General features: G+C 45.4%; 3 protein-coding genes and 1 pseudogene across 19 annotated transcripts; 1 reads left to right on the top strand and 3 right to left on the bottom strand.

The window, feature by feature from the left end:
- Window positions 1–3063: 3063 nt before the first annotated feature.
- Window positions 3064–10217, bottom strand: LOC100844474 (protein FAR1-RELATED SEQUENCE 5). 17 transcript variants are annotated; one of them, XR_002964700.1, is made up of 7 exons: window positions 10060–10217; window positions 7227–9970; window positions 6414–6470; window positions 5877–5972; window positions 5669–5761; window positions 4729–4816; window positions 4558–4575 (listed from the first exon to the last, which is right to left on the bottom strand). XR_002964700.1 is itself a non-coding variant. In XM_024460978.1 (6 exons), the coding sequence occupies exons 2-6, from the start codon at window positions 9743–9745 to the stop codon at window positions 4529–4531; spliced, it is 2886 nt and encodes a 961-aa protein (XP_024316746.1). In that variant the 5' UTR covers window positions 9746–9970; window positions 10060–10217; the 3' UTR covers window positions 3064–4528. The 17 variants fall into 17 exon arrangements, 16 of the variants coding, with proteins under 16 accessions (XP_024316746.1, XP_024316747.1, XP_024316748.1 ...); XM_024460978.1 differs by lacking the exon at window positions 5669–5761 and having other exon boundaries at window positions 3064–4604; window positions 4679–4816; XM_024460979.1 differs by lacking the exon at window positions 5669–5761 and having other exon boundaries at window positions 3064–4575; window positions 4679–4816.
- Window positions 10218–15655: 5438 nt separating this feature from the next.
- Window positions 15656–18256, bottom strand: LOC112271642 (annotated as a pseudogene).
- A 2104-nt stretch (window positions 18257–20360) lies between these two features.
- LOC100829113 (1-aminocyclopropane-1-carboxylate oxidase homolog 1) lies at window positions 20361–22024 on the top strand. Its single transcript, XM_003573390.4, has one exon. The coding sequence runs from the start codon at window positions 20753–20755 to the stop codon at window positions 21824–21826; it is 1074 nt and encodes a 357-aa protein (XP_003573438.1). The 5' UTR covers window positions 20361–20752; the 3' UTR covers window positions 21827–22024.
- Window positions 22025–22232: 208 nt separating this feature from the next.
- Window positions 22233–26032, bottom strand: LOC104584036 (the record flags this gene model as incomplete). Its single annotated transcript, XM_014900462.2, has 3 exons — window positions 22233–22846; window positions 24477–24807; window positions 25169–26032. Coding segments are annotated over 3 exons (1275 nt in total), but the record flags the coding sequence as incomplete, so codon positions are not given.
- Window positions 26033–26110: the final 78 nt, after the last annotated feature.

Raw genomic sequence — 26110 nt, 5'->3', positions numbered from 1 at the left:
GCTACATTAGTTATTAGATCAATACAATATCTAAAATTAAGTGACCATATTATGCACATCTAGAATGTTATGACAAAAATCGATAGCAAACCAATTAATACTCACTCTGTTCCTTAAATTAGAGCGTACATTGTCTTTTTTGACCGACCATTTGACCAAGAATTAGTCCATATATATATATATATATATATATATATATATATATATATATATATATATATATATATATATATATATGCGAAATAAAATTGATATCATGCATGCATTCGTATTCAAAAGTACTTGATTTATATCACATAAATCACATGTTGATCAAGTAATTCTTGGTCAAAGGCTTGGTCAAAGAAAACAATATACGCTCGAATTTAAGGAACAAATGGAGTATTATTCAGCCAAAGGTGGAAAATGCAGGAGTTGATTTTTTTTACCGTGAATGGACCGATAAAGTTCACATTTACATCAAATTTTGATCAAGCAAGAGTTTCTCACCCAATGACAAATGTGGGACCAATAAAATATCCACACATGGACGTAGTTTGTTTGGAAGCTTGATCAATTCAAACCCCACATTTTGTGGGCCTGATATATACTTTTTTTTTCCAACCGTTCAGTCCAAATAATCTTGTTTCATATACATTTTCACGATGTACCTAACCATTAGTAGTGGTTGCCACTATCTAGAGAATAGACCGCATATATAAATTAAATAGATCAGTTATAAACTAATTATACTTTCTGTGGTTCTGCATCCAAATATAAATGAACACCACCGACAAAAAGTAGTTACTAGATGGAAGTACATTTCACAATTGAGATAACAATTGCAAGAATTAATTTTCACACTGTACTAGAGAGAGCTACACACATGCATCAATGCTCTCAACATAATGTGCTGCATTACCTGGATGGTGAAATGTTCTCTGGGCAACCGAAAGATATATGTACTTAGGCAAAAGTGGTAAAGCGAGTTTGAATTTAATGGATGCCTAACTGAAATGGATCCGTTATTTAATCAACCAGGGGATCCATAGCTAAAATACATTATCTAGGGTTGCAGAAGTGGGAAGGGGATGGATTCTCTGGATTCCCACTTGCATTCGTGATGATAAATATTGATCATATTCACTTACCAAAATATATATTTGATCTGCTTAAGTCTAGTATGCCTAGATTCAAGTCCAGTTGCATAATTTATTTCGGACCTAATAAAGAAAAGGGTCTTAGCTAGTGAGTAGTTTAGAATTTGATGATGATGAAATAAATAAATTAGTTTGATGGAAAACAATCTACCTGATCAAGGAACACTCCTTGTTTGAGGTACAAAATAGCAATGACTAATTGTTTTTCATTGCAATTAAAAGGTTAAGAATCTATACATCTCTCCTCTTCCAAAAGAAAAGAGTACAAAGCTTTGCTGTGTTATTTTCAACTATATGAGTTTCCAGGCCAAAGAAGCTCGGGAATGTTCCGAAATTCTCAAAATTCATGGATACACATATGTAACATATAAAAGCTACAATTTTTCAATTAAAAGATACAAGCAGTCAGTTCAAATAGCAATGCATAATACATAATAGTAGTAGTGTTACCTCCAAATCTTTGTTGAATGCAATGCAAGCATGGCAAACACTGCACTAGCTTGCCCCGTGTTAAGTAAGCAATCTCAGGTATCTTCCAGATTTGAGCAATCTAGGAAAGTACAGTTAGTTGGCTTCTTCCTTAGAGCTAGTTCATAGATTAATTCTGATCACATCTATATATAATATAGGGAACTAATAGAAGTGCGCATGATCCTCAGCTTGCCTTCGATCCTTACGTTTATTAAAGGCTAATAGCTACATTTCTCGCAGAAGTAAAGGTGAATTTTTTGTGAATGCGTTTTTTTTTCTGTGAATGTGGTTCGAGAAAAAAATCGTGAATGTTTACATATTGTTACTTTTCAACTGCCTAGAGGCATCAATATAATGCACAATTTATACTGGTAAGTAAAACTAGCATGTTTTATGGTCTTCGATGATCCATTGGTCGGTAACATATCCGATCCGCGATATGCTGCGCCTGCAGGTGTCCATTGTTAACTGTCTTCTTCTTGAACATTCAATTATATAAGAACATGAATAACTCAAGAGAAAATCGATCTAAGACCTTTACTTTTCGACTATAGTTCAACATTTTTCAACTTTTATGTTGTATACAGATGTGGATTATCCTTTCTCAGATTGGCCTCTTATCTTGATCAGAGATCGAAGTTGGTGCCCGTTGGACCATGGCTCGACGAATATCAATGCTGTAGTAAAAGGGTCATGATAACACAGGACTACCCAAAATTTGAGTTTTGCTCTCTTTTTTTATAATATTTTACATCCACATCTTTTTGAGATGACAAGCCAAGATGCATCATGCTCTTGCTAATTCACCTTTAGAATCCCTCTCTTCTTTTTCTCTCCAAAGCTTCGCTTGGGGAGTCACATCTCGAATGGACATCTAGTCTTGATTTGGAAAATCAAGTACAGATCATATCTTACATAATCTCCTCCTTCTAGATCATTCTCTCTAAAATAGCTCTTCTTGGGCAGAAAGAAATGTCACTTGGCATGGATTATATATTTATATATATGGGTGACATAATCCTTGGCAGCTTAGACAGGCGAGTTGGGGAGTTAGTTCTGGGGGGATTGTTTTAAGGGGCAAACCCAATAGGAACTAGGGACAGTTCCATCAAACTCATCCCCAAGAGCCAAGCTGATCTCTTCATCCCCAGCAAGCAACTTTACTTGATTAAGCGAAGCATGCACATGCTCGTCTTTCTTGTACCATGGAATGATTAATCAAGTAAAGATATGATCATCTCAGCCTCCAAAAGAGAGTGAAGAAGATATCATTTAGGTTGGCAAGTTCGCCTTTTCGTGCTGCGTGTTACAGACCAGTGTGCTGTATGCTCTGGAGACCTACTTGAAAAATGCGAGACAAGTTTAAGGACCACGAGTGCACTTTACTATCTTGTATTCTCTTTGTTGCTAGTGTACATATAAATAGTACTCATGTTGGACATGAGACATGAACTGAGCACCTTAAAGGATTAGCATAGATATGCCACTTTTTTTAGAGAGGAGAATAAAGGAGTACATGAACTGCTGGTCCACACTAAGTTTACACTACAGTACTGAGTGTTTGGGGAAAAGAAAGGTGTGCAATACAACAGGCCATACAAAAATACAATATAATTGATGAATGGGTGATAAAATTAAACCAGATGCGAAGGAAGAAGGTTTGACATTGGAGCACTGAAGCTACAGAAGCAACATATCATTGCTAGCTTTTGCCACATGAACTCAGCAAAGCAACACAAAGCAAAGCAGGAAGCAGAAACCAAGGAGGAACTGGAGCAGCTAAAGGCAGGCACAGGCATGCCCCATGGCGACCAATGGCCGGCCTGCATAGTGCTCTATCCATTCCGGCCACAAGCTCCATGCCACTATGCCAGCGACAACACACAGCAAACATATCTTGACGTGCGCCGAGACGACGAGACCGAAACCGTGGGCCGGCGATCGAGGTGCGGCGGGGGCATCTGTCTATCATGCATGTGTAGATGAACAAGAACCAGGATGGAGACATGTACAAGGAAGAAAAATTAACAATCAAACCACCCACTGTTGGGACACATCCCCCACCCTGGTCCTGGAACCACCAGCTCAAGGAACCTGCAGGATCGAGCTTTGCAATGCTCCCATTCAGGTCCTGACAGCTGCAACACCACCTAACTCTGCAACAACCTGCAGCATCTCAAGAACACCCATAACCAGATAGCTTTGCTTTCGCCTTTCATCTAGGCCCTCCACTTGTGCAACGACGCAGATGCATCCTTCTCGACTGAGCTAGATCTTGCATTGCACCATACATGCCTGCGTGCATCCATTGCTTTCTGTATTGACAAATCATTGCACGCTGCTGATCCTTTGTGTCGACTCCGGGGATATCTGGTCTCTCACCGTACACGGCTTTGGCATTACGTGCATGTGCACTGTGCTGTTCCAGCAAAAAAATTCAACTGATCCAACAACAGCAACCTACAACTTCCTTCCTGCCGTGGAATCGGATTTGCCATGGATGAGGACATGTCATGGAAGGTGCCACTTGCTCCCATAGGCCATAGTGGGGAAAGCAGGCTTCCCTTCCACATTTTGCCAGGCACTGCAACTGATTGTTAAGTCAAGAAAATGATCAACAGGATGGGAGAGCAAGCTTCTTCTGAAAGCATATCAATGCTCAAAGATATATACATGAGCTTATGGTTTCTTATGTGTCTATTGCACCACTCTCCATGGGACCAACTTTGGATATGGGTACGGCATGAAGAATCAGAATCACACACACGAACGCCGGAGTGGGAACTGAAGGATCAAGCAGACCTCTAGCCCTCTCTTCCAAGGAACTATGCCCGAAACCACACATGACAATTGATTAACAAGCCCCTGGTCTTAGACACTCCAGAGGGAGGATTAACCAGTGCATCTTGAAAAATATGTCAAGCTCCGATACGTGGTAAGGCACGTGATTTGGTTTGCCTGGAGGCTGGAGATGAAAAAATAAGACACGTAAAGCTGGTCATTGATAGTACAATAGTTGAATAACTTATGCTCTGCTTATTCTTTGCACGGGGAATTGTTGTATGTACCAGTAGTTAGGGGCCTTTAGGGCATTGGTATTTTTTTTAATAGTTTTCACCTCAAAACAAACTTGTCCTTCAGCACCATTTTTCCAAGCTTTCTCCGAACCAGCTAGGGCAACAAGAATAATCTTCATTGTTCTTATCCTGCAAGATTAAAAGATAGTCATGAGCTGCCCACACTAGCATCAGTTTATTCAAGATTGTGATTTGCATTAACACAGAACCAATGCCTATTTTTTTCACGCAAAAAAAAAAGAACCAATGCCTATTTAGCAGGAAAGAGCACAAGGCAGATCTGTTTAATTATTAATATTTCCAACACCATATTAAAAAAAAGGTTATATATCACCTACAAATTGGGCTATACATGGAGTGCAGGGTTCTGGCTTCCAGGATCACATGCTCTCAGGATGAACAGTAAAATCGAAAAAAGAAACCTTAAAAGTGTAAAACAAATCTGACTTTTTTTTTACAGAAATACTCGTGTCCTTTGTATGGCTGTAAATTTCCATGGAAAAGTGAACATTTTTGCGCACTGGAAAAAGAGGAGAAATCTAGTGCTCGAAAAAGCGTTAAGTTTCTCTTTTTGCACACATGACACAATTCTTATTTTTTTCCATGAAAATTCACGTGAGTATAACAGATACAGATATGTACGCAGGGCGTGTGTAAATTGTTTTGGGTTCTTTTTTGGAATGTTTTTTGAACTGAGAGCGCATGCTCCTAGGCACCACTTTGAATTTCCGCTATATGGTTATATTCAGTAACATTAATTCAAAAGAGAAACAAGAACCACCTAACCAAGCATTGAACTATTGATGTTTTCTATTCAAGCATATAACTTCCATCTGGAGTGGGTCCATGCTGCAGTGAAAAAATGAGCAAGCACTGATTTCTGCTGCTGTCCAGGTTCATTTCTAACTGTGCATTTAGGATGGCAAAATGTACAAATTCAAATGTTTTAGCACTGTTTCAGAAATGAAAACTAGAGGACACCTGTTTCACCAACTGCTCCATTGGCAATTCCTTCATATAGACCAGTGAAAGAAATAGACGGCATGTACTTGCAGAGAGATGCTCCAAGAAAAACTCAACAACAATTAAAAGAAAACTCAAAAAAATAAAATACAGAAAGGTGATCTAAGGCATCTCGAAACTACTTATAAGTTATAACAGTTATCTGCAGAGATAATTTAACAGTTACCAGAAGTGGAAGGAACATATGACGACATATGCTGAACGCTTCTCTTTTACTATGAAGCACACCAAAAATAGAAGGGCAGATGTACTTTTTCCTGACCTTTGTTCCTCCACATATGTAAAACGGTGTGAACAACTCATTAGTAGCAACAGCATGTGGGCATCGGGGCATTTTTATATCATCAAATGGGTTAAATCAGAGATGTATAATTTACATCAAGTTTCAAACAATAACATTCCGGAAACAAAGTCAGTTAAAAATTCACTTATCCACATGGTTGTTAATTCTCATGTGTATAAACATACAACAGAAGACCAGAATACAAAGAGTAAATGCACAATACATCGAATACTGGTAGGCTCATAATCATATTAATTTGCTGCAATTTACATGCATTATAAATAATTAACAACTATTATTGGTTTAATGATTTAAAAATACAAATACACAAAGGTGCAACATAAATGACAATGAGAAAATATTGCGTTTCATAAAAATGATCGAAGGAAAGCACATAACTCAAACGTAGAAATGTCTAACCTCATGGCATATGTATTGAACTGCACAAGTACGAGACCACAAACTGTTGCAGCACAACTGTCATTTCCACATGTGCCACAGGTTAAGGCCATAACAAGTGCTACTTAAAACAAGGAAATATGGTGGAAACAACCCTGATGTTTTATGACCATGTAAAATTAGAAAAAAATATGTTATCTTTTTGGGGAGTTATGAAAAAAAGAAGAGAAACGGAGAAATTAATATTTAATAGTGACAAACAGTACAAAGTCACAGTTCATGGTGAATTTTCTTTTCCCTGGCTTTGAAGTGAACTTTAAGTTTGAACTTACATCTGTAGAGCAGCTACAAATAGTATTTTTGAGAAGTTTTTAGAACATCTACAAATGATTTTCACAGGGCTTTTACGTAAGGATGGTTTCCAACTTTCCATCAGATGTTTTTCCTATTAAAACGGAAAATTGAATCACGATAAAATAATGGTAGGATGCATTGGTCACACAATGGAACATAGAAAATCATGGCTGCAGTTCCATACTTCCATGTAACAAAATGGTCTTGTTTTACAGTGGCTTTTATACCCAGAAAATGCCAAATGTTTCTACAATCTTTTTGACCAGTAATATATCAAATGTGTCATTAGCAACCTTACAGTCACTAGATGCGCTAACAGAAAACATGCAGGAGCCATCTGCAATCTAAGATATAACTACTAAATTGAATGATACCGAAACTACACAAGGTCAGAAGGGGTATAATCTCATTGTGCTCTAATTCACAATACCTAGTTATCTAATGTCATTGATGTCCAAAAGGGAATTTTTGGATGCTGACCTCTTTAAGCTCTTGGCAGAGGTATCTTTAGCCTTCCCAAACTTCTTGACTGGGCTTTTTAATGACGTTGTACGGTTTGGCAGATTTTGCTGCCTGGTATTCCTTAAAGACATGACCTCATCAAGAGCCTTGTGCAGTGCATCCTTAGCAATTTTATAGAGCTCAGAGGATGCCGAGCCCTCTTTTGCACATTTGATTGCATCATAGCAAAGATCATTGTACCTTGAAGTTGAAGGATCCTCAGAGTATCCCCGTAGATCAGTGTAGTTGTCCAAGGTGACAGTACTTTTTGCATGTTTTGTCCAGCGTTTCAAGACATAAGCCTTTGGAAGGAAACGTACTCCTTCGATGATGAACACTCGAAGGGCATGCCTGCACAAGATTCCACAACTCTCAAAAAGGCAACAACTACAACACACTGTACTTTGATCTGGACTGAAAGTGACAGTATGTGACTCCTCATCACCATCATCTACCGTGACACGGTACCTATGTACCATCCCATCCTCAAGCCTCTCTGCATGGTACCCAAAGGACTCGGCAAATTGCTCCTGAAATATATCAAACACTGTCCTAGTAAATATTAAACTCGCTTGTTTTTCCATCGGTGAAGCAGTCCTCAGTGCTGGTACTTGAACCATCGTCAGATAATCCGCCTGAGCTTCTTTCTCATAGAAACTACAAATAGCTTTTCCAAGTTGCTGCACGGAAACCTGTAACTGGGTCTTGGACGAGAAGTACTTATCAATAATCTTTTCAAAATTTTCAGAGCTTTGTGGAAGCAGGTTTGCGGCATGAAATGATTTCTTTGTGTATGCAGGGGCCCATTGTTGGCGAATATCATAAAGAGACCGTAAAACTTCATTATTTCTGAAGCCATGTTTTATGAGAACAGAATCCCAACATGATTCAAATGATTCTTCTATTCTACATTCATCAATGCACTTTCTCAGGTCAGTTATGAAATGGTCTAGCTCTGGATAAATATTATGCAGCTCCTCCTTGACAGTACCAAATATATGCTTCTCGCAGAAAATATGACAGGTGTCAGGTAGTACCTTGGCAGCAGCTGCTGCCATCTGTTGGTTCAGCTCTGTTACGAAAGAAACAGGGGGCCTCACATGCATTGCTTCAAGCCATTTTTCAAATAGCCATGCAAATGATTTTTCAGATTCATCGACAAGTAGTGCGCAGCCAAAAACAACGGGCTGCACATGATGATTGACACCAGAAAATATGACAATAGGTATATGCTCCTTGCTGTTTCTGTATGCTGTCTCAAACCTAACAGCATCACCAAAATGGTAATAAGCCATCCTAGCGTTAGCATCAGCCCAGAAGATATTGACCGTCTGCTCATTCTTGTCAAGCTGCACTGCGTAAAAAAATGCAGGATCCTCGACCTGTACCTTCCTAAGATATTCAAGTAGGCTTTGAGCATCCTCTGGTCCTAAATCATTATACCGGATCTCTCGAGAAGGCTGGGAATCTTGCCCATTCAATAGGAGATTTCGTGTGTCAGCAAAGTTCTTTGCAATTACAAGTATCTCACCTTGTGAGCGGACACAGCAAACTCTACTTGGTGGTGCGGGGTTCAGCTCATGAGTATGTTCTATGATGAGTTTGGAGACCATCCAAACATCTTGCTGCTTCCGAATTATCTCAAATAGTGCTTCACAACCATCTCTCAAGGGATCCAAGGCTTGCCCTCTCTTGGCATCCTCTGCATTGGTTTCCCGTCCTGAATGATACCGGTGCCTTGAGCACACAAGCTTCAGCATCTTGAGTGACTCATCTTGCGACTTCCGGGACTGGCGCACGCGAGCTTCAAATCCCACACGAATAGCATAAGAGTAGTAGAATGTCTTGGCAGACTCAAGGGATTCAAACTCCATACCGATGTAAGGGTCAACCACAGTATCGCTCTCAGTGGCGATATAGTGCACTGTGCTGGGCATCCCAACCTCATGGTTATGCTCCTTGACAAGCTTGGTGACAACCCACTTGTTGTCGCCTCTGCGGAGAACCTCAAGCATAGCGTTGCAGCCCTCCCTAATGGAGGCTGGCCTTTTCCTTGTCTTCTTCCCCTCGACGACACGCTTCTCCTTGCTGAACCCCTCCTTGGAGCAAACAAACCTTAGCATGATGATTGACTCGCTGCACTTGGACTTGCGGGACCGAGCAATGCGGACAGAGAACCCGACACGGCCGGCATAGGCAATGTAGAAGGTCTTGGCAGCCTCGCCCGACTCGAATTCCATCCCCACCCGGGGCTCGAGGCAGGGGTCGGCTTCCACGGGGAATAGCTCCTTGCAGACAGACTGCGGGTGTGACACCGTAGTCGCCGCAGGCAGCAGCTGTACATGGTGGTCGACCATCTGGACATTATGCAGAGCAGGCATCTGGTCGACGCCATGGACATGGGTGGTGCTCACTCCGAGGGAGGCCCAGAAATTGATGCTGTCGTCCTCGAGCTCCACCCCTTGGGGCTCCATCATACCCTGCCCCTCGACCTCCATTAACCTCACCCCCAGTCCCCCTCCGCCGTCTCTTCAGCCCTTCCCTCCGCCACAAAAAGCAAATTCCTGATGCCGAATCCAAAAAAGGACCAACAAACCAACTCCAGGTCCTCTTCCTCTGGCTCCGCGCTGCCTCCCAACCTGCTGCGGGGAAGGAACAAGCCCGAAGCTTCAACAAATTCGCTCGAAAACCGCAAGCAAGTAGCTCCAACCGCAGATAGAACCCTAGAAATTTGACTCCGTGAGACCGGGGATACCAGCAGAAATGCACGGAAAGGAGGTCAAATTTGGTGAGCGACGACGAATGGCGTTACCTTTGAATTGCCCGGCTGCCGCTGCAGCTGCCACCGTCTGCGGCCCTGAGGCAGGCGAGATAACTTCGTCGACGGCGAGAGACCAGCCGTACACGCAGCGCTTCCCTCGGTTAATGTTTCTGCTCTCCTTTCTTTTTTCTCGTTGGGGATTTCCCTGTGTTTTTGCTCGCGCGGGAAGTGGACCCCAGTCGTCAGAGTGCCTGATTGAAGTAAAGATCACCCGGAAAAACCGAAAATTTATTATACTACAACCTGAATTTCGATAAAATTGACCCGAAATCCAAAGAAATTTGAAATATGGACTCCACGCGAAACTATTTCATAAGTCTGACCCTTCCGTGTAGCGCCCGCATACTTGGCGTTAGCCTTGCACTATAACGCCCTTGTGACTAGGCGTTGAACCGGTGCCAGCGTGGCGATGCCGGAGACCCATGCCAAGCCACTATAGCGCCTCGTCCACGGACGCTATACAAGTACTTTAGCGCCTTGTCACCGGGCGCTATACCCCCGTACCCTAAAGTGGCCGAACCACTCGGGCCAGAGGCTCAGCACGCAAAGAAGGGTTCGGCCCTTTTTCCTCTCCCGTAAGAACACAGGGGCGGTGGCGGTTGCTCCCGAGAAAATCTCTCCCCCGATTCGTCGATTTTTCCGTGGATTCCGTTCGCATTTGCTCCCCCCAGGTATTCTCCTTCGATCCCCTCAGTTTGGTCCGCATAGTTGCTCTGATTCGCTGTACATTTGGGATATCTTATAGGATTTGTGGCAAACCCTAGTTTATGTACTTGGCCCAAGAATGTTTGGTCCGAATTATGGGATGGTATTTAGGGTGTATAGTATTTGGATATGTAGCACTTTCTTGTTGGATATTAGTTAATCTCAGGGACGTTGATGGATGTTTTCCATTCTAATTATATTCTAGATGGCAAGAATTGTTCATGTTCATCACGTGGACAAAGAGGCATTTTTGGGAAGCAATGTAAAGGCGGACACGGAGGAGCTAGACTTGGTGTTCAATTTTAGTCCAACCTATGCCGAGCTATTGGAGGAAGTGAGGCTTGAGTTGAAATGGATGGACCCAAGCGACGTGGTAGAGTTGGAGGGAAGACACAATGTTGGGTATGGAGTGCACCTTCGTTGGAAGACAATGCGCATATCTTCCGAGCAACGTTGGAAGGCATACAAAGAGACGGTGGGCCAATCACAAGACAAAGCTCTAGAGATATTAGCTACAACAAAGGTTGTTCCAGATTTTCACATTGACCTGAACCGTAGTGCGTCTTCCCCTTCTTGCGCAAGAAGTCCTATCCGAACTGAGCCAAATGTTGAGGCCGATGTTGGCAAGACTACAATGAGTCGGCCTCAACCTGAAGAGACCCAACATGAAGAGGCGCAACCATCGAGCTTGATGACAGACGAACAACCTGAACCGTGGCTAGAGGAGAACGATGATATGCATGACAATAATGTAGGTGATTTGGAGGCATATTGTGAGCAAGAGGACATGGAACGTGAAATCCCATTTAACCGAGTATTTGCATCGGATTCGGATGAAGATGGTCCTGAGGAAGAAGTTGATGAGGATGGGTTGACAGCCAAAGAAGCTAACGCTTTCAAGGTTGTAACTGGCCGGGATCCAAGTATACCATTGTTCTGTGATGTTAGCCTGGCGAATCAGGCCGTGGTTGACGGTGGCGAAGGGTTCGTGCTTGGACCTAGGCTAAGTTCCCATCAGGATGTGACACAAAGACGGTATGGCATTAAGGCTAGATTGAGGTTCCGAACATTGCTGGAATTTAAGATGTGGATAAAGGAGTTCTCGGTCAAGCACCATCGACCATACAAGGTTGTCCACTCTAACAACAAGATTCGATACACGGTTAAGTGTACCGAAGATCGTTGTCCATGGATTGTCCATGCAAGGCCACGTAAAGTAGGGTCCGAATGGTACATCGTGAGTTGTTGTGCAACTCACTTGTGCGATGGCAAGAACATAGATGACCCTGCGGTAAAGAACAATCATAGACAGCCGACCTCAGAATTCATCGCTTATAGGCTTTCTAATTCCATCAAGTCACTTCCAATAATGCCCATTAAGTCGGTCATGGAGCTTGTCTATACTCTGTTCCATTACCGGGTGAAGTATGGGAAGGCATGGAAGGCGAAGCAAGCCGCATTCAAGATGTTGTATGGTGACTAGGAGGAAGCCTACAACCGTCTCCCAAGGTTGTTGGGTGCTATGGCGCATACAAACCCAGGCATGGTTCATGTGGTCGAGCCTTTTGGCCAACGAACAAGGACTTACAAAGGTGCAACCGTGCGGATTTTTGGCCGTGCTTTCTGGGCTTTTGAACAATGCATACAGGCTTTCCAGCACTGCAGGCCAGTGATATCCGTCGATGGTACCTTCTTGACCGGCCAATTCAAGGGCACAATGTTGGTCGCAATAAGTTGTGATGCGAACAGCCGGTTGTTGCCTTTGGCTTTTGCATTGGTTTCAGCAGAGAACAACGATAATTGGGCATGGTTCATGGGTCTGCTTAGATCAAAAGTTATACCGCCGGAAAGGGAAGTATGTGTTATATCAGATCGCCATCAAGGAATTTTGAACGCGGTGGAGGTTGACATTCCTGGCCATGCTCGATTGCACCATCGATGGTGCATGCGGCATTTTTGTGCCAACTTCTTTAGAGCATGTAGGAACAAGGAACTAACGGATCTTCTTCAAGAATCTTGCAAGGCTTACTCTGATCGGCGTTTCACAAACTTGATTAACACATTGCTCGCTTCACGGGACCTCAACGCAGGGGGGGGGGCATGAATTCCTGATTAGGCACCTCGCTGATTGGTCGAAGTGGGCACGCGCTTTTGATGAAGGGGGCCGCAGGTACAGTCAAATGACAAGGCAGAATGCTTCAATAATGTGCTGAAGGGGGTCCGTGCATTGCTCGTTACGGCAATTGCTCAATACACTTTCGATAAGCTGAATGAGTGCTTTTTGAAATATTCAGACGAAACCAGCAAGCAGATTCTAGGTATGTGGAAGAAGCGTAAGAGGCCTTACGAATACCCACCTAAGGTTGATCATACATATCAGTCACGGAAGGCGCACACTTTAAAGCTTGTATACTTTGACAACGATCAAATGATTTACCAAGTAAACGAGCCTGGAGGCAGCACAAGCGATGGTGTGCAACATGGAGGCAGGAGTTTCGAGGTCTCGTTAACGAAATCTGAGTGCTCGTGCATGAGACCATCGTTGATGCATCTCGCGTGCTCACATTTGCGGGCGGCGGCACGACTTAGAAATGTGAATGTTCACAATCCGCTGACCGTGAGGGAGGCCGAATACTCGATCGAGACAACGAGGAAGACATGGGATCCTAGATTTCACCCGTACTTTGACCAATCGCGGTGGCCTGAGTATCATGGAATTCAGATGTGGCCCGATCTAGAGTTGAAGGTGGTTTCACGAGGTAGACGGAAAACCAAGCGTCTTAGGGGTGACATGGACGGATGGGGTGGTGGCGGCCGCCGAGAAATGGGCAACAATATATTCGAGGAGCCTTCTGAAAGATCAAGGTGTGGAGATTGCAATGTGGAGGGACACAACACTAGAGGTTGCAGCATCCAGGAATCTAGAAAAAGATCAGAGGGAAATGCGGCAAGCACAAGCCAACATGGTGGCAGCCAACAAGGTACTGCCCAGCAAGCTCCAAGCCGACAAGGGATTAGCCAACAAGGAAGTACACGAGATGGTTCTAGCCAACAAGGTCCTAGCCAAGAAGGAGTTAGCCAACAAGGAAGTACACGAGATGGTTCTAGCCAGCAAGAAAGTACCCGAGGGAGAGGTCGCCAACGAGGTACTCGTAGCCAACAAAGAGGGACACGAGGGAGACGCACATTTCAAGCTCCCAGGCAACAAGCAGTCAACCCGGGTGGTGGTATGATTGGATACCTAGCAGGACCATTTCCGTAAGAATTTCTTTATTCCACTACATATTTGTTTCCTTAAGAATTTCTTTATTCCACTACATATTTGTTTCCGTAATATATACATTATGATGCTACGTTACCAAAACTAACATATACGTTGCACATTTTGTAGGTATGGCCGGTACTCAACCTCCGAAGGCGCCACCTAAGTGGGACGATGAAGAGGAGGGGGACAAGGGTGAGAGGCCAGGGTGGTGGAAGGCAGCTGAGATGAAGGTGAAAGAGCAGGAAGCAAGGGAGAGGGAGATGGAAAGAATTAGGAAGCACAATCAGAAAGTTCAAGAGAATTCTCGAATGAGATTTGAGGTGCACATGTACAGTTGGAACCGGGAAATTTGGTTGAAGCAACAAGCTGAGCTTAGGAAGAATGAACAAGTAAGGATTAACTGAGTCATGGGAAAGGTCAGAGAAAGAAGCCGCCAAGAAGAGGGAGAGGGAGAAGGAATCCAAGGAGAAGCTGGTTCGTGAGGCTAGTCGCGCAACGGAACTCGAGGAGGAAGCTGAGCTGAAGGAGAGGAAGGGAAAGGGTCCTTGTTCGACCCAATAGACTCTTGTTTCTCAGTTTAGTCCTTTGTCTTGAATCTAACATTTCGTTCAGCAATGCCGTATGATGACCTTCATGTGAACATTAATTTAATGTCGAGAACTACGTATTAGAATTTGTAATCTGTATTGAACTATGAGTTGTGATGTCCCATTTGATTCAGGACATTTTAGATTCCAAGTGTGAATATTTTAATTGTGGTCCATGTTATTTATGTCATGGTGTTGCACTCAAACAGCAACACATTGTTGGAATTTTTTCTAAGTCATTGCATAACGCCTAATCGTAGGGCGCTAAACTTACGAAGTTAACGCCCAGTCTTGAGGCGCTATACATATTAATTCCACATACCAGAAGGATCCAGTACCGTTTCGGTGGACAAATTTTTTCTAAGTCATTGCATAACGCCTAGTCATAGGGCGCTAAACTTACCTAGTTAATGCCCAGTCTTGAGGCGCTATACATATTAATTCCACATACCAGAAGGGTCCAGTACCGTTTCGGTGGCCGAATTTTTTCTAAGTCATCGCATAACGCCTAATCGGAGGGCGCTAAACTTACCTAGTTAACGCCTAGTATTGAGGCGCTATACATATTAATTCCACATACCAGAAGGATCCAGTATCGTTTCGGTGGCCAAATTTTTTCTAAGTCATTGCATAACGCCTAATTGTAGGGCGCTAAACTTACCTAGTTAACGCCTAGTATTGAGGCGCTATACATATTAATTCCACATACCAGAAGGATCCAGTATCGTTTCGGTGGCCAAATTTTTTCTAAGTCATTGCATAACGCCTAATTGTAGGGCGCTAAACTTACCTAGTTAACGCCCACTGCAGAGGCGCTGAAGGGTGTAACGCCTTTAGTGTAGGCGCTATACGTGCCGTTCCAACATAACAGTTATACACAACTAGCACCAGAGCAACATAACAGTTATACACAACTAGCACCAGAGCACACCAAATATGTAGAGAGAACCATTTACGAGCAGATGTTGTACTATCATAGTTCACAAAACAGAGCATTTACGAGAAGCATGACAGTTATCTAAAACCACATCTACTTCCTAGACCCTCTTCCTCTCTTCGTAGCCAACTTCTTCCCCCGTCGGGGTGGTTCCGCGTCCTGATCATCTTCATGTATCTCTTCCTCTTCCTCTCCTTTTTCCTCTTCTTCGGAGATGCCCCTCATCCGTCTCCTTGTACCTGAGCTGAAATTAGCTTCCTCTGCCGCTTCCTCATCTTCACTGTCGGAATGAACGACCACCTTCTTGTTTTTCGTCAAATAATCCGATGGTGTAAATCTATGGGGTCCCTTGCCCTTGTTTCGACGTTGCTGCTTAGGGATTGAACGTTGATAATCAGCTAATGTGGTGTCGTCTTCCACATCTGGTCCTTCCTGCATTCGATTGCCCGTAAGACAAATGCGTCAAACCTTGTCATGGATTTAACATGACATGAAAATTGCATTAATGTAAGCACGATTCAAATCTCATTGGACAAGTCATCTTGAAGATCTTCATCAACATCGGTGGGTGAAGACGAACTAGACAGTGCTGACGATGACATCTCGGGGTCACGGAAACCTCCTATTAGGTTGGCTAACCGACATAGCCTATTGCCTTGCCGCTGTATTGTTCAGAAATGAAAAATTGATTTGTCGGTTCACATATATGCAAATACAAGACATCCAAGCACGCACCTTCATAAACTTCCTTAGTGTACTCTCCCCCTTTTTCCCGTGAGGAGTTTCATCGAGAACTATCTCGGTTCTGTCGCCGTCCTTCCTGATCTCATCATGCTGAAATGAGGAAAATAATGTTTAACACCAAAATATTCAAGATGCACAAAAGACTGGAGAAGCATAACACCGTTACCACAAAGTGCAAGACATTAGCATATGATGTTTGCCTCCCATGCTTTACAAGCCTGTTGTACTCCGCGTTTAAAGCCTCATCGAATAGGTTGTCATCTTCCAAAATTTCATGGTTGTATGCGGGCTGGCAAAGCTCCACTCTGGTGTTCTCAAGATACCAACGCAGGTAGTTGTTAAATGCCTCAAGATTTGCCACCCGTTGGGGGTTCCTTCACCATTCTCCATCTTGGCCAAGCACCTTTTGAACTTGTCCACATGCACCCTATGTTCCTTAGGCCAATTTTGTTTGCTCTTCTGTTTTTTCCTATCAAGCCTACAAATATTTGGAAGGCACAATATTATTGCGGCAAAAAGGTAACACCACAAAGCTTAATGGGAACAACAAAAACTTACTCGTGAAACTGTATGTTCGTGTCCTTCCACTTTGGCGGATTGGTCTGCAACAACCCAAACTGTTGCATCACACGATGTGGTTGATGAAGTTCAACCGCCCACATGCATATCATTGGACATCGCATCAACTACATATGTCTTTCTTCCAAGCACTTCGGGTTTAGCTCATAATCGAATGGGACACCGAAATGGTCCCCACTACCATATGGCTGCCATTCCACCTTAAACATATGACAAGCATCGCAATGTTCGGTTACCATAGAGCACTGAAATCATAATAATTTTCTGCAATGACAATATTTACCTGCTTAGGGGTTAAAGTGTCGAACTCGTTCGTGTACTGCTTGTACAGAAGTTTAGTGTCGTTTCAGTTATCTCTCGTACGGTCCCACTTGTAAGCCCAAGTGGGTCTCCGCAGCGGGTCTTTGTGATCGTCCCAATCGTTGAATGCCAACGTTTCCGGTCGTCCAACGGGGAAGTGTTCCCAGCTCCAAACTGACAGTAGAAGCAATGGACCACCTATGGCGCTGTCTGATTTGCTCCTACGACAAGCATCGTCCAACTAAAACAAAAGGCAATCAGGAAATAAATGAAGTCATGTCATCACAGGTCATTGCACATAGTAACAGCAATGAAATATTAATTACCTGCCGGTAAAGGTAGGCAAGTGCATCTATGCCCCAGCTCCAATTTGAGTCCCATACGGTCGAGGCCTTCAGCCAATGCCATTGAGCTGTCCTGCCACCCCTGTCAGCAAACAGAGTGCGTGTGATGACATACCACACGTATACTCGTGCGTACTGCTCAACCACCTCGATGGCAGCACCCTCGGGGCACTCAGAGGAGTTCTCAACGATCCAAGTGTATGTTGCGCCCGCTGGCACTCTGTCGTTAGCGGGGTCCTCAGGGGCCTCCAGTGCCCTACCAACAAGAGTCGCCATCTGCTGGCGCCATCCCGAAGAGGCCGTATTGATACATGTTGGTTCCTCGCCGATGGGGAGTGCCAAGATCATGGACACGTCCTGAAGAGTCACAATCATCTCACCGGTCCGGAGGTGAAAAGTGTGGGTCTCAGGCCTCCACCGGTCGACAAGCGCGGTGATTGCACAAGCGTTCATCCAAGGTGTCGACCGGGTCACCATATGGATGAACGGAAGGAGCCCTGTCCTCAAGATGAACAGTGTGTACCGCTCATCGCAAGACATGGCGCCTGAGGAGGCACCGTGAGACCTAAGTTTGAGGGATCCAAGATCCTACAAAACAAGTACAAAAGCAATTAAAGTTACGATCGTCTCACTTACACATTTGGAACAAAACAATGACAAAAAGAAGCAACATGTAAATGCTCATTACCATTTGTTCATCCCGTATCAAACGCCCATGGTGAGCCATGTCGTAGTGATCCATTAGGAGCGCCGTCCTACATGTTTCACTTAAGACATATTAACAAACCAAATGACACCCGTACTCCGAACTATAGCAACAAAGCAAGCCATTCCTACAAATCCATCTTATGAATTAAAGACAACCATCGAATGAACAAACCAAACCAGCCATGCCTAAGAAATAGTTATAACAATTAACACAAAATACTTGATTATAACAGCCATCCCACATGCATGGAACAAAGCATACTTTCTGAGGTCTTGTTATCCCCAACAATACAACTTCGTATAACATATCGAGGTATTTGAGCAATAAGTTTTTTCATCATACAAAACTAGCAACTACCGGCCGGTCACATTCCAAAACAATTCTGATTCGACCACAAGCCGGATACAACTTCTCAAACCTTAGTATAACATATCGAGGACTATTTGAGCAATAACCTAGCTTTTTTCCTCTAAGTAAACTAGCAACAACCGGCCGCCCAGAATCCTACAAGATTGTGATTCAACCACTAGCCGGATACAACCTCGAATCACAAATGTATAGCGAATCAGAGCAACTGTGCGGCGCAAACTGAGGGGATCGGAGGAGAATACCTAGGGGGAGCAAATGCGAACGGAATCCACGGAGAAATCGACGAATCGGGGGAGAGATTTGCTCGGGAGCAACCGCCGCCACCCCTGTGTTCTTATGGGAGAGGAAAAAGGGCCGAACCCTTCTGTGCGTGCTGAGCCTCTGGCCCGAGCGGTTCGGCCACTTTAGGGTACAGGGGTATAGCGCCCGGTGACAAGGCGCTAAAGTACTTATATAGCGCCCGTGGACAAGACGCTATAGTGGCTTGGCGTGGGTCCCCGGCATCGCCACACTGGACAGGAACGCCACGCTGGCACCGGTTCAACGCTCAGTCACAAGGCGTTATACTGCAAGGCTAACGCCCAGTATGCGGGCGCTACACGGAAGGGTCAGACTTGTGAAATAGTTTCGCGCAGAGTCCATATTTCAAAAAAAAAAATTGGATTTTGGGTCAATTTTGTCAAAATTCAGTACTACAACGCCCCCCCCCCCCACACCCACCCACCCACCCACCCATGATTTTAGCATGTCTCCCTTGGTTCCTAATAAATTTGAACCAAAACCACGTCAATAATTTAGAAACGAAGAGAATATAATCCTAAGAAAAATGTGTTTGCAAAATTTGAAAAAAATAAAACAATTAAAGACCAAGGACTCATGTAACTTCTTTTAGCAAATACAAATATAGCAACTTTGTTGGCTTCAAAATTTTCTTTTCAACATATAGTACATAAAAAATCGTAAAAAATCGTCTTTTACAGCCTAGTCTGGTGCAGTTCAGTCCATTCTAGAAAACTTAGAAGTTAGTATGATGCAAAGCATCCTAGCTCAGTTCATCCCAGATTTTTGAATGTTTGTGATAGAAAGAATGTCCTTAAAATTTTAGAAGTTAAACAAAAAATCCATCTTAATTTTTTTTTTGAAGTTCCATCCTAGCTAAGAAATTGGAAGTTCATCCAAAAATGAAAGTTTGTCAAAAGAGATAACAAAAGGTTGGTCAACATTTGTTGAAAACTCATCCACAATTTTGAAACCTCACTCTTCTTCAGAAAATTGACAGTCCTTCTCATCTTTCGAAAGTTTTCAGAATCCGTCTTTCTCCGGAAAAGTAAGCGCTCATCTCTAAGATTTTGGTTAGCAAGTTTTAGGCATAATGTTCCATGAAAACACGCAGAATGTTTTGTTGGGCCGATCAGCTTGGACACGGCCCTATTTTTTCGAAAAGGGAAGGGTCTCCGGCCTCTGCATCAAGTGATGCACACAGCAAGACACGGCCCTATTTTGCATTTGCTTTTGTTGGTTTGATTGTTTTTATCTCTCTTTCGAGTGGCATGCTCGCTTAAGACGGGCTACATGTTGTGAACTCTGACGAGTGAAGACCGGCTGCCATCGTCATTTGATAAACGTTTTCTAGCAAAACTGACATGTTATCTGAAAACTGGTTTCAGCGTCAACTGAAGACTTGTATCCTAGCAAAACTGGCAGAAACACTCAAATCGCTGTTGCTCTGGGATCTCCGTTGGTCAGTCGGTCGTCAAAGTAGCAGTTCAGGTCTGGGAATACCAACGCATCATCCGCTGCAGCAACAGATGCGGAATAAAGATGCAGTCAGACACAGCCATTGCAGGTAAAAAATGAGTGCAAGCAGCAGCAGTACTCCGTAGTAAACTGAAGCTCGCTCCCTGCTCAACATCAGAAAGGGATGTTTGAACTACTTCCACATTTCTCTACGCATCCTTCAGAGTCCAGACAAGTCCAGAAGAAGAGTACGGTTCAGCAAAGAGCCACGTCGCTGCACTTGCCAGCTCTCTGGTTTCGATCCACAGAATCAGAATTATTGGCAGCAGGATCCGATCGAGCTGCTAGCTGCTCATCGCCACATAATTCCAGCTCGATCAACCATAGCTAGTCCATCGACCATCATCCATGGAGTCTGCTGACCGCCTCAGCGCTCTCAAGGCCTTCGACGACACCAAGGCCGGCGTGAAAGGCCTGGTCGACGCCGGCGTCACCGCCATCCCCTCCATCTTCCACCACCCACCGGAATCCCTTCTCCCGCCCTCCACCACCACCCGCAGCCCCGCCGCCGCCATCCCAATCATCGACCTCGCCTCCGCCGCCTCACGAGCCGACCTGGTCTCCCAGGTGAAGCAAGCCGCGGAGACGGTGGGATTCTTCCAGGTGCTCAACCACGGCGTCCCCGAAGCGGCCATGGCGGCGATGCTGGCCGGCGTCAAGCGCTTCAACGAGGAGCCCGCGGAGGCGAAGCGCGCCTACTACACGCGCGACTTCTCTCGGCGCGTGCGGTTCCAGAGCAACTTCGACCTGTTCCAGTCCCCGGCGGCCGGCTGGCGCGACACGCTCTTCTTCGAGATGGCCCCCGCCCCGCCGCCGCCCGAGGAGATCCCCCCGGCCTGCAGAGCCGCCGCGCTCGAGTACGCCGGATGGGTTCGGACACTCGGCCGCGCCCTGTTCCGGCTGCTCTCAGAGGCTCTCGGCAGCGGCGGAGACCATTATCGGCGGCCCCTGGAGGAGGATATGGAGGGCATGGGCGTGGCGAGCCACTACTACCCGCCGTGCCCGGAGCCGCACCTGACGCTGGGCACCACCAGGCACTCCGACCCCAGCTTCCTCACCGTGCTGCTCCAGGACGCCATGGGCGGCCTCCAGGTGCTCCTCCAGGACGCCGCCTGGGTGGAGGTCCCCGCGGTGGCCGGGGCGCTGGTGGTCAACGTCGGCGACTACCTGCAGCTGGTGTCCAACGGCAGGTTCAGGAGCGTGGAGCACCGGGTGGTGGCCAACGGCGCCGGGCCGCGCGTCTCCGTGGCCTGCTTCTTCCGCCCCTACGGCGCCGCCGCGGCCACGACGGTGCTCCGGCCGATCGTCTCCGGCGACGGCGAGGAGGCCAGGTACAGGAGCACCACGGTGGAGGAGCTCACTAGGCACTACTGGGCCAAGGGCCTCGACGGGACCTCCGCGCTCGACCACTTCAGGCTCTGATGTCTCAATTCAGCTCTATTTGTACTACTTTGCAGTAGGATCATTCTCTAAGAATGATCAAGATTGGCTGGTCATCAGAGTTCCTTTCGGATTTGCTACACATTCTGAAATCTGAAGACCGGCTAGCATTGTCTTTTGTATAATCAGATTTCATGACGTGTATAATGAGGTGAGGTCGGTTTTCTCTTAGCGATGCCACATAGGATAAAATCTAACGTGAAAGAGAGATAAATGAAAAAAAGCACAAGCCTTCTCTTAATTAAGAGATGATCTCTTCACAAGAATGATAAGTCAAAGATAAAACAATTTTCCCATTGTACTGGATTTTGCCTTTTCTTAGCATTTATTTAGTTAATTTGATTCATATTAGCATTAATTGTAAGATATAACACCAATAGATAACCCATTGTATAACATGTTTTGTTGTCTTTTCTAAATGACGTGGAACACCTAAGATAAAGCAGTCTTATCAACCATTGTACATGCCTAAATGAAAAAGGAAAACATGCTTGCAGCAGCAGCATTGAAAAATCATGTGTTGGAACCAGAACAATCTGCTGCAGGAACTAACAACATGTAGACTGGATTCAAACTACCATTTGCCCTGTCCAGACTCAACACTGTAACCAATGGCAATGTGCAAGACAGGATTCAAACAAACATTTTAGCCCTGAAAATTTCAGGATTTTAAGCCATCCCACAGCAGGAAGAAAAAAAGGCCAACAAAAAGCATATCAGCTGAAACCTGACAGGTTGTGTCTGAAAACTGATTTCAGCGTCAACCGAAGACTTCTATCCTAGCAAAACTGGCAGAAACACCGAAACCGCTGTTTGGACTTTGGAGTCCCCTCAGAATCCAATCCGGCATGCTATCACACTATCCGGGAGGTACTGCGATGGCTTCAAAGACACAGAATCACGAGACGTGGTCGGTCGGGCCCTAGGGTAGCAGCAGTTCATCGTCGTCTGCTGCCGTTCCCGGCTCTGCATTCAGATCTGGGAATATCAGCGCATCATCCCCTGCAGCAACAGATGCAAAATAAGGATGCAGTTACACATGGCCATTGCAGTTAAACAGAAATTGAGGCAGTGTTAGTAAACTGAAGCTCACTCCCTGATCGACAACAGAAGGAAATGTTTGAACTTGCTTTCAGACCATCTATTTTAGGTGATTCACAACTCTTCAGGTAATGCATTAGTGATTTACTAACAAAAAAAAACAATTTCTCTAGTTCCTTCAAATAATCCAGAGAAATATCACATTCAGTTTTCTGCATATCCACAGCATCCCTAAGACCTCCAAATTTTCCAAGGAAACGTCGTGAAATACTGCAGTTTTCTTTATTTTACCTTTCTTATGCGTCTTCAACAATTTCAGTCCAAACAAAACAAGCACAGTAAAGCATTCACAGCAAATTCAGAACTACAGAAACAATGTTTAGCTAAATTTCACTCAGGACAAAATAAGGATGCAGTTAGACAGGAGCAACAAAAGGCAGTCTTAGTAAACTGAATCATTGCAGGACTGCAGGCAAAAAGTAAAGGCCTGCAGTGTTAGTACACTGAAGCTCAATCTCTAATCAACAACAGAAGGGAATCTGCAACAAGTTCCATTCTGGTAAATGTCAGAACTAGTTTCAGACCATCTATTTTAGGTGATCCACAGAATTCTTCAGGGAAGCCCCCAACTCTCAAACAAAGCTAGTACGGAGTACTACCTTTTGAATGTTATAGCAATTTAACAAATCCAGCAAAAAAGAAGCTTATAGATGATACTAGCCACACAGATTCTTCAGAGAAGTCAAGAGAAATATGAAATTCAGTTATTAGTACTTCTCTACGACATTCTTCAGATCTCTAAATTCTATAAGGAAACATAGTACTGCATTGTGCTTTATCTTGTCCTTTTTGTGCATCTGCAACAATTTCACTCAAAACAAAACAAATACAAACAAGCACTAACAAAAAATTCAGAACTGCAGAAATAACGTTCAGCTAAATTCAGAACTGCAGAAATAACGTTCAGCTAAATTCAGAACTGCAGTAACAATGTCCGGCTAAATAAGCTAAACAAAGAAGGGGTTCAATCTAGTACTACCAACAATTCAGAACTAAACAAACAATGTTCGGCTAAATTAAGAACTACAGAAACAATATTGAGCTAAATAATCAGTTAAGCACCCAACTCTCAAACAAACCTAGTACAGCCTTTTGAACGTATTAGCAATTTAAGTACGCCAGCAAAAAGAAGCTGATAAAGGATACTAGGCACACAGTTTAGTCAGAGAAGTCAAGAGAAAAATCACATTCAGTTACTACTACATATCTAAAACTTTCTTCGGACCTCTAAATTCTACAAGAAAAAAACATTGTACTGATATTTTGCTTCAGTTAGTATTAGAGGATCTACAACAATTTCCCTCAAAAATTAAAAAAATATACAGGTAAGCAGTAACAGAAAATTCAGAACTACAGAAATAACATTCAGCTAAATTCAGAGCTGCAGTAACGATGTTCGGCTAATAAGCTAAACAAAGAAGGGGGGATCCAATCAGTACTATCGACAATTCAGAACTACAGAAACAATGTTCTGCTAAATTCAGAACTACAGAAATAGTGTTCTGCTAAACAATCAGTTTAGCACACTGACCTCTTGTGCCGGTCCTGAAGACCACGATGGCCAACGGCTCCCGGCTGCGAGGCAGGTCGATGGACAGAGGGCTGGGCTGCCCGTAGCGGCCGGCGCGGATACAGAGCGTGAGGCGGAAGAAGAGCAGCGGCGGGGCCAGCAGGTGCACCAGCTCCGTCCTCAGGAGGATCGCTGGCCTCCCCACGTACCGGAGCGACGCCCAGTCTTCCTCGCTGAAGCTACCGTCGCCGTCAGCTGGGACCCACCGGATCTCCCGCTCCAGCGAGAACCATCGCGCGCAGACGCGGGCCAGCGGCGGGCATACCCAGGCGAAGAGGTTGAACCACTCCGACTGCACATGCATCGTCACAGTCAGCAGCAATGCAACTTATCAAGAAACGGCGCCAAGAATGCTCAAGAACTCGCAGATTTGATGGCAATAACGATAGAATGATAGATACATTGACACGAACAAGCTCAAGAACCATCTGCTCCAGAAAGACAAAGAACCCAAATCGATTAGCGAAATCGAGGAATGCGATGCAATTTGTCACCAAGGCACGAAGTTTCGGGCAAGAACCAAGAACGGCGCCATGAATTGCTCCAGAAAGAACCAAGAACTCGCAGATTCTAGCAGTTCCTTATCGCAAGAAGGACGGATGTCGATGACGAAATCGAGGGAAGACAGGGGAGGAGACGATCGAGGAGCTTACATCGCGTGCGATCGGGAGCTCGGGCCTGCCATTGGAACGGCGGCGGGGGACGACCTCCACCGTCCACTGGACCGCCGTGCCGAGGCTGGCGCAGGCGGAGACAGAGACGCCGGAGCGGAGGCACCTCGGGCAGTCGGCGCGGAGGTAGCGGCCGGCGGCGTCGTGGAGCAGGACGTGCGCGCCGCCCGTGGCGACGGCCCGCCACTGGATGGCCGGGACATCGGGCTGGTCGAAGTCACGCTGCGCGGCGGCGCGGCAGGGGCAGCAGCAGAGGCAGGGGCAGGGGAAGGGGAAGCATCCGCACGCGGTGGGCGTGGCGTCGGGGCCGCCCAGGTAGCGGCCGTAGGCGCCGCGGAGGAGGACGTAGAGCGTGCCGCCGGCGCCGGAGGAGGAGGCGGCGGCGTGGGAGACGCGCCGCTGGACGGCCCACACCGAGTTGTAGAACGCGCGGCGGGGGTCGAGGCGGACGGAGCGGCCGTCCTCGTCGGCGTGGACGTAGAGCGGCCGTCCTCGTCGGCGTGGACGTAGAGCGGCGCTCCGCCGGCGCCGCCGGGCCTCACGCTCAGGAGCCGCACGAAGTCCGCGCCCTCGAACACCTCCATCGCTCTCGCGGATCCTTCTCGACTTCTTGGTTTCTTGGCGCTGTGTCTCGAGGGAGGAAGGCGATGGAGCAGAGGGCGAGGGGGAAGAAGAGATTGCTGCAACGGTTTCGTTTAGGCGCCAAGGGGGCCATTTCAAGGTGCCGTTCCGTAGGTGAGCCACTCGCTGACATGCGGGTCCAACGAGCGCTGAGTCGGCAAATTTGCGGTGCTTCGTCACTGACGGTGGGCCCAGAGCGGCTACCAAAGTCGCTGACGGATGGGGTCAACTGCTTTTCTGACTGGGTGGGGCCAGCAGGGCCTCAGTTAGTGATCTCACTGACGGGTGGGGCCGGTTGGGGTG

This window comes from Brachypodium distachyon, chromosome 3, assembly GCF_000005505.3.
Source record: "Brachypodium distachyon strain Bd21 chromosome 3, Brachypodium_distachyon_v3.0, whole genome shotgun sequence".
In the NCBI taxonomy this organism is placed as follows: domain Eukaryota; kingdom Viridiplantae; phylum Streptophyta; class Magnoliopsida; order Poales; family Poaceae; genus Brachypodium; species Brachypodium distachyon.
Note: the sequence above shows the minus strand (reverse complement) of the source record. Positions and strands in the feature narration are given on the sequence as shown.